This window comes from Cervus canadensis, chromosome 10 (genome assembly GCF_019320065.1).
Source record: "Cervus canadensis isolate Bull #8, Minnesota chromosome 10, ASM1932006v1, whole genome shotgun sequence".
NCBI lineage: Eukaryota > Metazoa > Chordata > Mammalia > Artiodactyla > Cervidae > Cervus > Cervus canadensis.
In genome coordinates this window covers 28,176,778-28,191,758 of record NC_057395.1, presented here as the reverse complement: position 1 = coordinate 28,191,758, position 14,981 = coordinate 28,176,778, and the positions used below count along the sequence as shown (strand labels likewise).

The following is a 14,981-nucleotide window of genomic DNA, read 5'->3' as shown; positions in this document are numbered from 1 at the left end:
TACTGGAGGACTGGCTAGTAAATTATGGAATGGGATAACTCCTAGTAAACTCATTATATCTTGGATAGATAGAACAGTTCATCAGCTGTAGAAATCCAGAACTTTGATAGAATTCTTTAAGAAGTGAGCCATCCTTAGAGAAACAGTTTTACAGCCATGCTTCCCACAAAGGCCCTCCAGCATCAGTAGGTTTTGTTCCTTTACTTGTTGTCCCCGGAGCCTGAAACTCTTAGTGAAGGAGAGAAGATATGTGCTACTTATGTCATTAGATTCCCTGATAGTGGCTGCTAAAGTTAGCCAATAAAGCAATCACTTTGCAGAATAAATCCATTTGCTGCCTCCAAACCCTTTTTAACAGTGATCCAATAAACTGATGGAAGGTGGCAATCGTGTTTTAGCTCAAGTCCCACTCATCATTAGAATGATGACTAATCCTACCTAAACAGTATCTGTATTTTAAATAGGAAGGCTTTGAAACTTCCTGGAAAGCTGGAAAATTTTCAAGACTAAAACATGTGAAGCACTAACACTTTGGGCACAGTGGCTCTAATGTTTGGAATAGGGAGGCTCAGGGCATGCTTCCTCCATCACACTCTGCCCTGCACCTAATTATAAGGCTGGGGCTGGGCCTTCAGGCTTCTTATGGCCTAAGGAAGATCATTTGAAAGTTAATTCAGAAAGCATGATTAGGGATTTCCTGGCATTCCAATGGTTAAGACTTCACCTTCCAATGCAGGGGGTGTGGGTTTGACCCCTGGTTGGGGAGTTAAGGTCCCAAATACCTCAGTGGCCAAAAATCCAAAACATAAAACAGAAGCGATATTGTAACAAACTCAATAAAGGCTTTAAAAATGGTCCCCAGTCAAAAAAGAAAGAAAGCAAGCATGATTATACTTTTCTAATTTTCAAGCCTAGGGCTTCAAGTTTCTTCATATATATACTTAAACATACTCCATGAAAAGAAAAAAAATATGTAAATAATATCAGGCATCATATTACAAAATAAAACATTTCATTACAAATGATTACTTCTTGTCTTCTCACCCCCTATAAGAACAAAACTGTGAAATTAAACGTTGTGATACTTTTTCCTTTTGGTAACTCTTGGAATGGTTGAGAAATCCTTTCAATGAATGGGTCCTTATATACATAAGGACATAAAATATACATATACATAAGACATAAAAAAATTCATCTCACAGTAGCTAGTGTGATAAGGTTCCTATTTGTAGATTGAGTACCCGCCCCGAATGGCTTACTACATGAATCAGGCTAGATTATAGAGTATATACATTATTGCTATTGTTTTCCAAACTCTTGAGTGTCCCCATTTTACATGAGATAAAAGCCATTTAGAGAGAATGATTGCTGATTAAGTACATAACATGTAACCTTAGGGTCACACAACTAGAAAATGAAAGCACTAGGATTTTAACTCAAACTTTTTGACCCAAAACCTTTGCAATATAAAAAGGGAGATAAAACATAAGGAACAATTTTACAGAGATTAAAAACAGTTGCTGGATTTTAGAATATCATGAAGGTAAGGACAGCAGCTTTGATAGTGCTGAAATCTGAAAGAGTGAAGCAGAAGACAAACTTAGAAGCTTCTCAAAACACAAGGAAACACTTAAAAGATAATACAGTGAGAATATGAAAAAAAAAAAAAAAAGAGAGAAAGCCTGGAGACCCAACCTATACTTAACAGGAAGTCCTAAAAGAGAAGCCTGGAAGAACTAGAGAAGCAGAGATAATATAAGAATTAACACAGAAGAGATTTCCCAATATCAGAAGAAAGCTTAGTATGAAATCTAAGAGTAAGGATCATATTTTTTGCAAACTCAATGAAGAAGAACCATATTATGATGGTAAAAGTAAAGAAAGAAGTCAATAAGCATTCAGATGGGAGATTTTGTTACATAAAAGACAAAAAGTGGGCAATCCTGGAAACTGTCAAAAATGTTCAGTTCTAAAAGATAAATGAAGCAGCAATAATGGAACTCTGAAAAATATATAATCCCCAAGTTCTTCCCCTAACCAAGGTGTTGTCGTGTAAAAGCCACAGTTGGTGGGTGGGTCAGATATAACATAGGTACAAAGGTACCGTTTTCTGAATAAACTTGAAGATATAGATATTTAATAATGATAAAAGATGAGTCAAAGTTACAACTCAAAGGGGAAAAAAACCACATTTTGAAAGGTCTTATGATGAGCTACTAAACCAAATAAACATTTGGAAGAAGTCTAAATCATAAATCTAAATGCAGTGAGAGCCAGACTATTTTAAAGAACTGCTTTCCCTTTGAAACTAATGATGGCTTTTATTGAAAATTGACTGAAATGAATTATAGATTAATGTAGTAAAATGGGATGGGGGAAATGAGGAAAAATAAAAGTGCCAAATTTCTCATTTATATTCAGAAAAGTGAAGTGAAAAATAAAAGAACCAAATTTCTCATTTATATTCAATAAAGGAGAGTGAAAATAAATATTGTGATATTGTGTGATATTTTAAGAGTTCAATAGAATTTAAATGTCTGGTAAGAGTCAAGCTCAACATTGTAGACCTCACGAAAACAGAAACTGAAGGAAATATTATCTATCCTAAACCAATGAAAACACATATCATCGTCTTATGTTCAGTGTAACAGTTGGCCAGTATTAGAACAAAGTTTCAGAAGAAAATTTTGTAAATTTTTATAAATTTTTTTCTGAAAAATTTATATAAGTTTTCAGAAAACTATGGAACTTCTATAAAACCCCTATAGACAGAAAAATGCATCCTAAAATTCGGATGGAAGCTCATGGGACTCAAAACTGACCTTGAAAAGAACAAATTTGGAGGCTTTACACATCCTAATTTCAAAACTTACTACAAAGTTACAGTAATCAAAATAGTATAGTCCTTACATAAAGGCATAGATCAAATGGAACAGACTTGGGAGTCCATAAATAAACTCAAATGTGTATGGTCAAGTGATCTTTCATAAAAGTGCCGGGACCATATAATGGGGAAAAGATAGTCTCTTCACAGTGCTGAGAAAACTAGGTATTCAAATGCAAAAGAAGGAAGTTGGGCCCTTAACTTACAACAACTACAAAAATTAACTAAATCTGGATTGAAATCTAAATGTAAGGTCTAAAATGATAAAATTCCTACAAGAAAACACAGCAGGAAAGCTTCATGACATTCACTTTGGGAATGATTTCTCAGATATTACACCAAAAGTACAGGCAATCAAAGAAAACATAGCTAATTGGAATCCATTAGAACTTAAAACTTTTAGGCCATCAAAGGAGAGTTAAAAGATAACCCATAGGGATGGGAGAAAATGTTTGCAAGGCATCTATGTGATAAGTGTAATACTCAGAATACATGAAGAACTCCTACAACTCAGCAATGAACAACCAACCAACTCAAAAGTGAACCGAAGACTTGAATAGACATTTCCGCAAAGAAGATATACCAAAAAGCACATGAAAAAATGCTAGACTGCCACTAACCTGTAGGAAAAAGCAAATTGAAACTACAATGAGAATTCACTTTAGATTCCTTAGGGTGGCTATTATAAAACAAACAAACAAACAAAAAACCCAGAAAATAGTAAGTGCTAGTGAGGATGCAAAGGAATTGGAACCCTCATGAATTGTTTGTGAAAATATCAAGTTGTCTGGCCTCTGTGGAAAACAGTTGCAACCCCATGGACTGTAACACACCAGGCTCCTCTGTCCTCCACTGGAGTTAGCTCAAATTCATGTCCACTGAGTCAATGATGCTATCTAACCATCTCATCATCTGCTGCCCCCTTCTCCTTTTGCCCTCAATCTTTCCCAGCATCAGGGTCTTTTCCAATATTACTCATTTATGAAAAGAAATGAGCACTAGGTGGCTCAGTCAGTAAAGAATCTGCCTGTAATGCAGGAGACATGGGTTCAATCCTTGAGTCAGGGAAGATCCCCTGAAGAAAGAAATGGCAACCCACTCCAGTATTCTTGACTGGAAAATTCCATGGACAGAGGAGCCTGGCGGGCTACAGTTCATGAGGTCGCAAGAGTTGGACATGACTTAGCAACTAAACCACCAAAAGAAATGAAGCTCTGATACACACTACAACATAGATAAATATGCTAGGTGAAATAAGCCAAACACAAAAAGACAAATAGTGTAAAAGTCCACTTATACAAGGTACTCTGAAAAGACAGATTTACAGACAGAAAGCAGAATAAAGGTTACCAGGGATTAGTAGAACAGGGAGTTGTTTAATGGTTAGAGTTTGCTTTGGGATGATGCAAAGGTTCTGGAAATGAATAGTGGTGATGACTGCACAGTGATGTGAATGTATTTAATGCCACTTAATTGTACAGTTAAAGATGGTAAATTTTATGTTATGTGTATTTTACAATTAAAAAAATAGTACATCTCTCCTTTTCTCACCAAAATAGGCATTAGAACATTATAATTAGCCTAGTAGAATTTCAGCCACATTCTACATTAAAACATCTAATTTTCCAAACCAAAAACGAGCACTTATAAAATCACTTGTCAATTAATTTCTAATTTAAAAAAAGAAATTATTATAGGACTGGAAGGGAAAATATAAACTGTAGTATGTTCCCTTTAAAAAATGACTATCACTATTTTTTCCAAACCACTGAGCTCAAACAAAACATGTTAATATAGTACTAAGAATAATCAAGCAAAAGATTATTTTCAGAAGTGGAATAAGCTGTTGTACCTTCCAGTATACCTTCTTTCTTTGAAATTTTCACTCAAAAATAAATTGTACTACACTTCACATTATTAAGATGTAAGAAGCTATGCTCTCTCTTCAGAATAGCTAATAGGAAAAGATGTGACCTGTCATAATATTTGGTTTAAAAAAAAGATAATTTCTAAATATTTAATATTCAGGATATTTAAAATACTATTTTAAAAATTGCCACTGCTTTAGAAGAACTTGCTGAGTTCAAAATCACTCACAGTTTATTGACAGATTTATTCTTTAACCTAGGACAAATGCATATAATTATTTCCTTAAATGTTTGTCCACAGAAATTTAACTTACTCTGTGGTGTTGTATTATCAGCCTCGACCAAAAACATAGCAGAATCTAGTTTGTGTTTAAAATGATACAATGTATATAGGGTTATCGTTACCATCTTTTTAAATTCCATATATATGCGTTAGTATACTGTATTGGTCTTTATCTTTCTGGCTTACTTCACATGTAAATCCATGGCTGATTCATGTCAATGTATGGCAAAAACCACTACAATATTGTAAAGTAATTAGCCTCCAACTAATAAAAATAAATGGAAAAAAATAATAATAAATTAAAAATTAATTAATTAATTAAAAATGATACAATGCTTAATAACCTTTGACCAATAATTGCTGGTACCTACCAACTACAGAGTTGATATGTTAGGCATGAGCAAACCTCATTGAACTTAAGATACTCATAATGAGACTAAGTAATCTGGTTTTAGAGTCTGCACACTTATCCATGAAAAGCAACAATGATCACAAAGTTTTCAACCCATGGAAAAAATTAATGATATGTTGGGAACTGGCTAAAGAAATTCTTTGAGAAGCCAAAGAGATGATATAAAAGAGTCTCTTGAGGGTTTTGAGCTTCAGGCTAAACAGGGAGAAACATTCTGCGGAAGAAATTGTTATAATAAAGTTTCATATTTTCAATTCCTGTTTCTCCTGAGAAGCTAAGGAATATAACTTTCATGCTCTAGTCGTATTACAGAAAGACTTCGGCTGAATAGAGAAGCAACTAGGATTTGGAACAATTCTATTTGCCTAAGAAGAGGTCAGTTCATAATAAAAAGGAAGATCATAACCAGGGTACCTGGGTTTACCTTGGCTTTGCGAAAACGGTAGACCACCAGCATGCTCACGAAGTCCAGCAGCATACACAGGGCTTGAAAGGAGATGATAGCCAGTCGCAAGTACTTATCCTCCTGGACAAAGCAGGGGCTGTCATCAGCACAGTAGGGGCAGCCCTCGCTGCATGGCAGGCAGACATGGACTTCTTCTGACACATCCTTGGCACTTTCTACAAAATGGTGATCCGGACCCCTTCCTGAAAATTCCAAATAAAACCAGGGTCACTGCACCTTGGAGGTAGGTGAGACAGAGTACAGAGTCAAAACACATCCTCACTTCTTCATTCCTTTTCCCTCTTACTAAAAACCTTTCTTCAACTTTCTTGCTCAGAGAGAGAGTTACATTGCCTTTAGACTCAAACAGAATTCTTTTCATCCTTTTGATTTGAAAAAAAAAAAAAAATGTCATTCAGAACCATTGAGGAAAATGAGCAAAAATGGAACTAAAACTCCTCAGAGGCAAGGAACAGTTTTCTGTCTTTTATTTCACTATCTTCCACTCCCTAATGGAAACTCCCTATGGTCACAAATCATATTCTATAAATATTTGCTAAAGAATTAACCAGAAAAAAAAAAAAGGATGAGAAAGTTGTGTCATTCTGGTACCAAGTAAATACACACAACACTTTTGGAACTTCTTGACCTAGATGGCACAGAATCTGAAATGAGGCTTTGATTGCTCTTTAATCCAGCAGGGATTTCATCCACCAAGTTCATTAGGTCTAAATTGGATAAAATGGTACTTAATCAACAGTTGTAGTGTGCAAGTGCCTAATGATGGTTCATCCTCTGCCCAGAGGACAATCCATACTTACAGGCTATCATGTCATTTCCCACTCTGCACACCCATAGGACATTTCCACACTATTAACTAACTGCTGTTACTGATCTACCTTTAATTTTAGATTCTTGTGTCTTGGTTATCAAACTTAATTTAGCCCTGAAGCCCAAGAAGTAAGACTTCTCTTTAAATGTTGAGTTTGCACGCTCTGTCACTTCAGTCATAGCCAACTCTTTGTGACCCCATAGACTATAGTCCTCCAGGTTCCTCTGTCCATGGGATTCTCCAGGCAAGAATACTGAAGTGGATTGCCATGCCCTCCTCCAGGGGGTCTTCCCAACTCAGGGAATGAACCCATGTCTCTTGGGTCTCCTGTGCTGCAGGAGGATTCTTTACCCACTCACTGAGCCACCATTTAGCACTGACAAATATGCAGTTAATAATATACACTTAAAAATCCTCAAACCTATTTCCAATCCTGACCTCAACATGAAAGACGTGAATATGTATGCAGTTTAGTATATAACACAACCACAAAGCTCAGTATCTAACACAACTTTGACTGACTGAGGAATTTGCAAAATTTGTTCTGGTTAACAGTATTTTAAAAACACAGTTTAACAGAAAATCTTTATTACTTTCAACTCCTGTTCAGTTCAGTTCAGTCACTCAGTTGTGTCTCTTTGAGACCCCATGGACTTCAGCATACCGGGCTTCCCTGTCCATTACCAACTCCTGGAGCTTGCTCAAGCTCATGTCCATCGAGTCAGTGATGCCATCCAAACATCATATCCTCTGTTGTCCTCTTCTCCTCCTGCCTTCAATCCTTCCCACAAACAGGGTCTTTTCAAATGAAACAGTTCTTCACACTGGGTGGCCAAAGTATTAGAGCTTCAGCATCAGTCCTTCCAATGAATATTCAGGACTGATTTCCTTTAGGATGGACTGGTTTGATCTCCTTGTAGTCCAAGGGACTCTCAAGAGTCTTCTCCAACACTACAGTTCAAAAGGATCAATTGTGAATTGGTGCTTAGCTTTCTTATGGTCCAAGTCTCACATCCATACATGACCACTGGACTCCTGCTGAAGGTTCACAATCTTTATAAAATATATTTTTGTCTTCATTTCTTCCTTAATAAACACAGATAGCAGACATAATTGAGTATCTTTTTGTTGGTGCAGGATATATTACTGCTTAAAACTCTTCACTCTGTTACACAGTGAAAAGTGTATGAATTTCAGTGTCCAGCAGATAAGGCTCCCATCCCTAGACAGCTCTGAGACATTAGGCAACTCACCTGACCACTTTGGGTCTTAGCTTATTTGTGTATGAAATATGAATTGCTGTGGGATTAAATGTGTAATGTATGTAAATCACAATGCCTGGCTTTCTCTTCTTCTCCAAATCTGGGAGATGCAAAGAGAAATTAGGGATCCATTCGTATTTTAAAGAGAGGCATTACTGCTCAAAAACAAGCAGATTACAAGAAAGAACTGAGATATGGAGGGAGTCAGTGGGAATAAGCCCCAATGCAGACAAGTTAAATTTGATGTCCAACTCATTGTTCAGGAGAAATATACAAGAAGTGAGAAATAATGTAAGACTAGAGTCTGGGAGAAGAATCAATGTCAGTTTAAGAACCCACAGAGAGCTCTGGGAGTAGACAAATTATTTATTAAGGATTTCAAAGAGGAAGACTCTAAACAGGTAGAAGTTTTCACAATGTCATAGAAGAAAATGGATTTACTGGAACATGCTGGAATGTGATCAGAGAGGATGCCTGAGGAAAGACTATGAAGTTTAATGATTACTGCAACCTTCATTGACCTTTAAGACAGTAGTTTCCAGACAGTGGCAGAGATTGAAATTAGGTTGTCAGAGCCAAAAGAATAAATATATGATAAAAATATAGTTTCAATAAATGTTCCACTGAGTTAAAAAAAAAAAACAGCTCATGGTTAATAGGAATAATAATGGGCTCAAAAAAGGGATTTTGGTCTTGCAGAGCAAACTAACACAAGCAATCAACAATAAGTAAGTAATTTAGTCTGTTAAAACTGAGCAGTGCCAATAGAGACAATATTTTATAGTAACTGTAACAGAACATAATCTTAAAAAATTGCAAATCACTATTTTATACACCTGTAATATGTAATATTGGACAGCAACTATACTTCCATTTAAATAAATAAATAAACTTTGAATAATATTAAAAGAACCACACACACACCAAGTGAGAAGTGCATAAAGGAAAAATGAGTGGAACAAGGTCAGGGCAATCAGACATGCCAGAGTGAGAATTACAATTTTAAATTAAGTGGTTAGGATAGACCTCATTCTATAGGTGATATCTGCACAAATATTTGAAAGAGGCAAGGGAGTTAGCTACTCTGACCTGTAGCCAGTACAAAGATCCTGAGGGGGGTGCATACCTGGCTTATAGAAGGAAGAACAAACAGTCTGCTGTCACTGGAGTGGATTGAGTGTAGGGCAGTGTGGTGGAAGGCAAAGTCAGAAAAGTAACAGGTCCAGATCATACATGGTGCCCTGGGCCACTGTAAAGGCCTGGATTCTTCCCTCAGTAAAACAGAGAGCCATGGCAGGGTTTTGAGTGGGCGAGTGACATGATATGCCTTGTGTTGTTAAAGGATTACTTTAATTATGAAGAATATACAGCAGCAGGCAAGTGTAGAAGTGGGGAGATTTGTCAGAAGCTGTTGAGAATAATCCAGGTGAAACTCGACAGCTGCTGGGGCCACAGTACAACAGTAAAAGCTGGCTGGATTCAAATGCATTTTGAAGGTGGAATCAACAAAATTTTCTGATGAGTTGGCTAAGGAATGATGGAGAAAGAAAAGAATCTGGAGTGATTCCCAGGTGTCTGGTATGAATCAGGGGATGGAGGAAGTTGCTAACAACCAACATGGAGAAGAATGGTTGTGGGCAAGTCTTTGGAGAAGATTGCAAGTTCAAACTTGACATTTCAGTGTGAAAATATCTACTAGAGACCCAAGTGATAATGTTAAGTATGCATCTTGCTATATTGGGTTTGGAATTTGGAAGAAAGGTCTAGAAGGAAGATTAAAATACAAAGGTCACGGGAATTTAGACAGTGTTTAGAGCCAAGAGAAGGAATGCAGACAGGGAAGTCTCCCAGGACTCGCCAGTATTAATGCCACACAAAATCCTTAATCACAGAAAACTTTCCTTGGCTGTGACTCATATTTTTAAAGGGCACTGTATCATTTCTCTCCACAACTGCAAACGTATAAAGCTTCAACAGAAAAGCAACCAGCCAACCAATAAATAAATATTTTCTTTGGATTTAAATATGACCTCCCACTGTCAAAAGAGCTAAAGCTGCTGTCCTGGTTTGGGTCTTCCAAAAGCAGAGCCTGAGACAATGATCTGGATACTGATAACTTATCTGGGAGATGATTTAACATATGACCCTGCAATCCTATTCCTGGGCATACATCCTGAGGAAAGCATGGTCCAAAAGGATACATGCACCCCGTGTGAGGCTGCCAGGGCTAACACCATGACAGGCGGCCCGGACCTAAGTTTAGATTTCCCCCGAAATGGTAAGATTCCCTACCCCCATCAGGCCACCTAGAGCCAGCCAATCAATATGCGCCCAGTAAGAAAAAGGGAACCTATCAGGGGAAAGCTGAAAAGCCCGCGAACGCCCAAGTTTGAAAAAAGCCCATGAAGGTTTGAGCCAATAAGATTACTTTGCAAACATGTAACCAATCCGCTTAAGCCAGCTACCAACTGCTTATGCTCACCCTATAAATTTGTGTAACAGCTTGAGCTCAGCGCTTTCTGACCCTGCACCACTGCATTGGTTGCGGCAGTAAGCCCTGACTCGAGTCAGCAATAAACTTCCCTTTTTTTGTGAGTTGCATTGTCTTGGAAGCCTTCTCTCTTCCCGCTCAGGGATTTGGACATCGGGCATAACACCCGATGTTCATAGCAGCACAGTTTACAATAGCCAAGACATGGAAGCAACCTAAATGTCCATTAACAAAGAAAGATGTGGTACATATATACAAGAGAACATTACTCAACCATTAAAAATAATGAAATAATTCCACTTGCAGCAACACAGATGGACCCAGATATTGTCATACTGAGTGAAGTAAGTCAAAGAAATACAAATATCATATGATATCACTCATAAGCAGAATCTAAACAAGGATACAAATGAACTTATTTACAAGCCAGGAAACAGACTCACAGACTTAGAGAACAAACTTATGGCTACTGGGAGGGAAGGGTGGAAGAAAGCATAGTTAGAGAATTTGGGACTGACATGTACTTACTGCCATATTTACAATGGATAACCAACAAGGACCAAGTGTAGAGCACAGGGAACTCTGCTCAGTATATTGTAATAACCTAAAAGGGAAAATAATTCAAAAAAGAATAGATACATGGATATGTATAACTGAATCACTTTGCTGTATGCATGAAACTAAACACTGTTAATCACCTATACTCCAAAAAAAAAATAAAAAAGTTTTTTAAAATTAATTTTTAAAAAAGTCATTATTAAGTTGGATGTCACTGTAGGTAATGGGGGCTCCATCTTTCCAGGAGTGCTCTAAAAAGTGCATGTAATGCTCCTCAGATTTGTCTCTGCAAAGGACGGAGGCGGGAGCATTTAGGCAGCAACTACCAATCCCAGTCCCACTGGTTGACAGCTGTTCTCAGAGGACTTCAGTATGCACACCCTCTTAGACAAGTGCTGGGCAAGCTTAGAGGGCTTCAGCAGAAGCCCTGAGGCAGAAAGGAAATTCTGGACACACTTGCAGTGAGATCCTGGGAGCACGCCCCCTAACCATCACAGTAACTAACATCTGAGGAACATCAAGAGTATATGATGCAGGAGGAGGAGCCAAGATGGTGGAGGAATAGGACGGGGAGACCACTTTCTCCCCTACAAATTCATCGAAAGAACATTTGAACGCTGAGCAAACTTCACAAAACAACTTCTGACCGCTAGCAGAAGACATCAGGCGCCCAGAAAAGCAGACCATCGTCTTCGAAAGGAGGTAGGACAAAATATAAAAGATAAAAAGAGAGACAAAAGAGCTGGGACAGAGACCCATCCCTGGAAGGGAGTCCTATTAGAGGAACTTTCCAAACACCAGGAAACCCTCTCACGGGCGGGTCTGGGGGAAGTTTTCGAATCTCGAAGGGCAACCTAACTGGGAGGAAAAATAAATAAAACTCACAGATTACATGCCTAAAAGCAACTCCCAGCTGAAAAGTACCCCAGACATCCGCATCCGCCACCAGCAAGTGGGGGATGAACGGAGAGGAGCAGGCGGCATTGCTTAGGGTAAGGACCGGGCCCGAATGCCCTGAGGACAATCGGAGGGAGCTAACGTGAGATAGCAACTTAAACTGTGGGATAGCAAGAGAGAGAGAGAAAATTAACCTGCCAGCCATTTGCAGAACAAACGGACTGAGCAATTCCAGAGAAGAGCTAGCCAGTGGTGGACAGGCCCATCCCCACCGAAGGCAGGAGGCAGGGGGGAGGGGAAAGGGGCAAACTCGGCCCCAGAGACGGCACCCCCTACCAAACTGCAAACAGGCCTCCATTTTTTAACCAAAGACTTCCTGAGATTCTGGATGGTCGACATCCGCTGGGAGGGTCTCCGCTAGAGGCCAGCTCCCAAGAATAGACACAAGGCACACGCACCTCACTGGCGCGTGCAGAAACTGAGGCTGGGACCGCAGAGGGGAGAAGGCGCACCACACCCCGGGAGAGTGCGTCCGTCAAGCTCCTGGCTGCCTGAGCTGCTCCGGCCGGGGAAGGCACAAAACGCAGGTGCAACCGAATCTGTGCTTTTGTGTAGTACCTGAAAACTGGAACCGCACGCAATGCAGGACCCGCTCCATATGGAGCAGCCGGGAGCCTGAGCAGTGTAGACGGGGAGAGCATACACCCGTGAGAGAGAGCAAACCCAGTGTGGCCGGAACACTGTGAGTGCTCCCCACACACAGCGATATCTGTCTGCAGCGCCCCTCCCTCCCCGCAGCACAACTAAACCAGCGAACCTAAACAAGAGACCACCTCCACCAGCCTGTGTCAGGGCGGAAATTAGACACTGAAGAGACCGGCAAACGGAAGCCAAATAAACAAAGAGAACCGCTTCAGAAGGGACCGGTGCAACAGATTAAAATCCCTATAGATAACACCGACTACACCAGAAGGGGCCTATAGATATCGAGAAGTGAGAGCTGGAATGATGAGCTATCTGAAACTGAACCGAACCCACACTGACCGCAACAGCTCCAGAGAAATTCCTAGATATATTTTTACTTTTTTTTTTTAAATTAAAAAAATTTTTTTTCTTTTCTTTTTTTAATTTTTTCTCTTTTATTTTCCTTTAAAATTCCCTATTACTCTCCCATTACTCCTTAACTTTCATTTTCATTTTCATATATTTTTACTATTTTTTTAATTAGGAAAAAAAAATTTTTTTCCTGTTATATTTTTTTTCTCTTATTTTCTTTTAAAGTCCTCTATTACTCCTTAATTTTCATTTTCATTTCACTATAACCTTGCCAAAAAAAAAGGAGAAGCCCTATTTTTAAACTGAAATTCATATATATTTCTAAAATTTTTTGTTTTTGTTTTTAATATTGTATTTTTAAGAGTCTAACCTCTACTCTAGGTTTTTAATCTTTGTTTTTCAGTATTTGATATCAATTTTGGACATTTAAGAATCCAATATTCAGTACCCATTTTTACTCAGGAGTGTGTTGATTACTCTCTCCCACTTTTGACTCTGTTTTCTACCTCAGAACACTTCTATTTCCTCCCTTCCCCTTCTCTTCCCAATCCAATTCTGTGAATCTCTGTGGGTATCTGGGCTATGGAAAACACTCTGGGAACAGACAACTGTGTAGATCTGTCTCTCTCCTCTTGAGCCCCCCTTTTTCTCCTCCTGCTCATCTCTATCTCCCTCCTCCCTCTCCTCTTCTTCATGTAACTTTGTGAACCTCTCTGGGTGTCCCTCACGGTGGAGAATCTTTTCACCATTAACCTAGAAGTTTTACTATCAGTGCTGTATAGTTGGAGAAGTCTTGAGACTACTGGAAGAATAAAACTGAAATCCAGAGGCAGGAGACTTAAGCCCAAAACCTGAGAACACCAGAAAACTCCTGACTACAGGGAACTTTAAGTAATAAGAGACCGTCCAAAAGCCTCCTTAAACATGCAAATCAATCAATGTAATACACCACATTAACAAATTGAAAGATAAAAACCATATGATTATCTCAATAGATGCAGAAAAAGCCTTTGACAAAATTCAACATCCATTTATGATTAAAACTCTCCAGAAAGCGGGAATAGAACATTTCTTGCATCTTCTCAATCTTTGTCTCCAGGCTATTTATCTGTAACTCCATTTTGTTTTCAAGATTTTGGATCATTTTTATTATCATTATTCTAACTTCTTTTTCAGGTAGATTCCCTATCTTCTCCTCTTTTGTTTGACTTGGTGGGCATTTTTCCTGTTCCTTTACCTGTTGGGTATTTCTCTGCCTTTTCATCTTGTTTAGATTGCTGTGTCTGGAGTGGGCTTTCTGTATTCTGGTGGTCTGTGGTTCCTTTTTAATGTGGAGGTTTCACCCAGTGGGTGGGGTTGGACGATTGCCTTGTCAAGTTTTCCTGGTTAGGGAAGCTTGCATTGGTGTTCTGGTGCATGGAACGGGATTTCTTCTCGCTGGAGTGCAATGGAGTGTCCAGTAATGAGTTTTGAGATGGGTCTATGTGTTAGGTGTGACTTTGGGCAGCCTGTATGTTGACGCCCAGGGCTATGTTCCTGCGTTGCTGGGGAATTTGCGTGGTACATCTTGCCCTGGAACTTATTGGCTCTTGGGTGGTGGTTGGGTTCAGTGTAGGTATGGAGGCTTTTGGATGGTCTCTTTTTACTTGGGAATAGAAGGAACATACCTCAACATAATAAAAGCTATACATCACAAACCCACAGCAAGCATTACCCTCAATGGTAAAAAATTGAAAGCATTTCCCCTGAAATCAGGAACAAGAAAAGGGTGCCCACTCTCACCACTACTATTCAACATAGTGTTGGAAGTTTTGGCCACAGCAATCAGAGCAGAAAAAGAAGTAAAAGGAATCCACATAGGAAAAGAAGAAGTGAAACTCTCACTGTTTGCAGATGACATGATCCTCTACATAGAAAACCTAAAGACTCTACCAGAAAATTACTAGAGCTAATCAATGAATATAGTAAAGTTGCAGGATATAAAATTAACACA

General features: G+C 38.8%; 1 protein-coding gene across 1 annotated transcript in view; it reads right to left on the bottom strand.

Moving 5' to 3' along the window:
- The window catches only part of GPR158 (G protein-coupled receptor 158), a 286,570-nt gene that overhangs the window by 115,577 nt on the left and 156,012 nt on the right, over positions 1–14,981 (bottom strand). Inside the window, exon 4 of the mRNA XM_043480390.1 lies at positions 5,872–6,095. Within this exon, the coding sequence (XP_043336325.1) occupies positions 5,872–6,095 (224 nt within the window). The remainder of the gene's footprint in view (positions 1–5,871; positions 6,096–14,981) is intronic.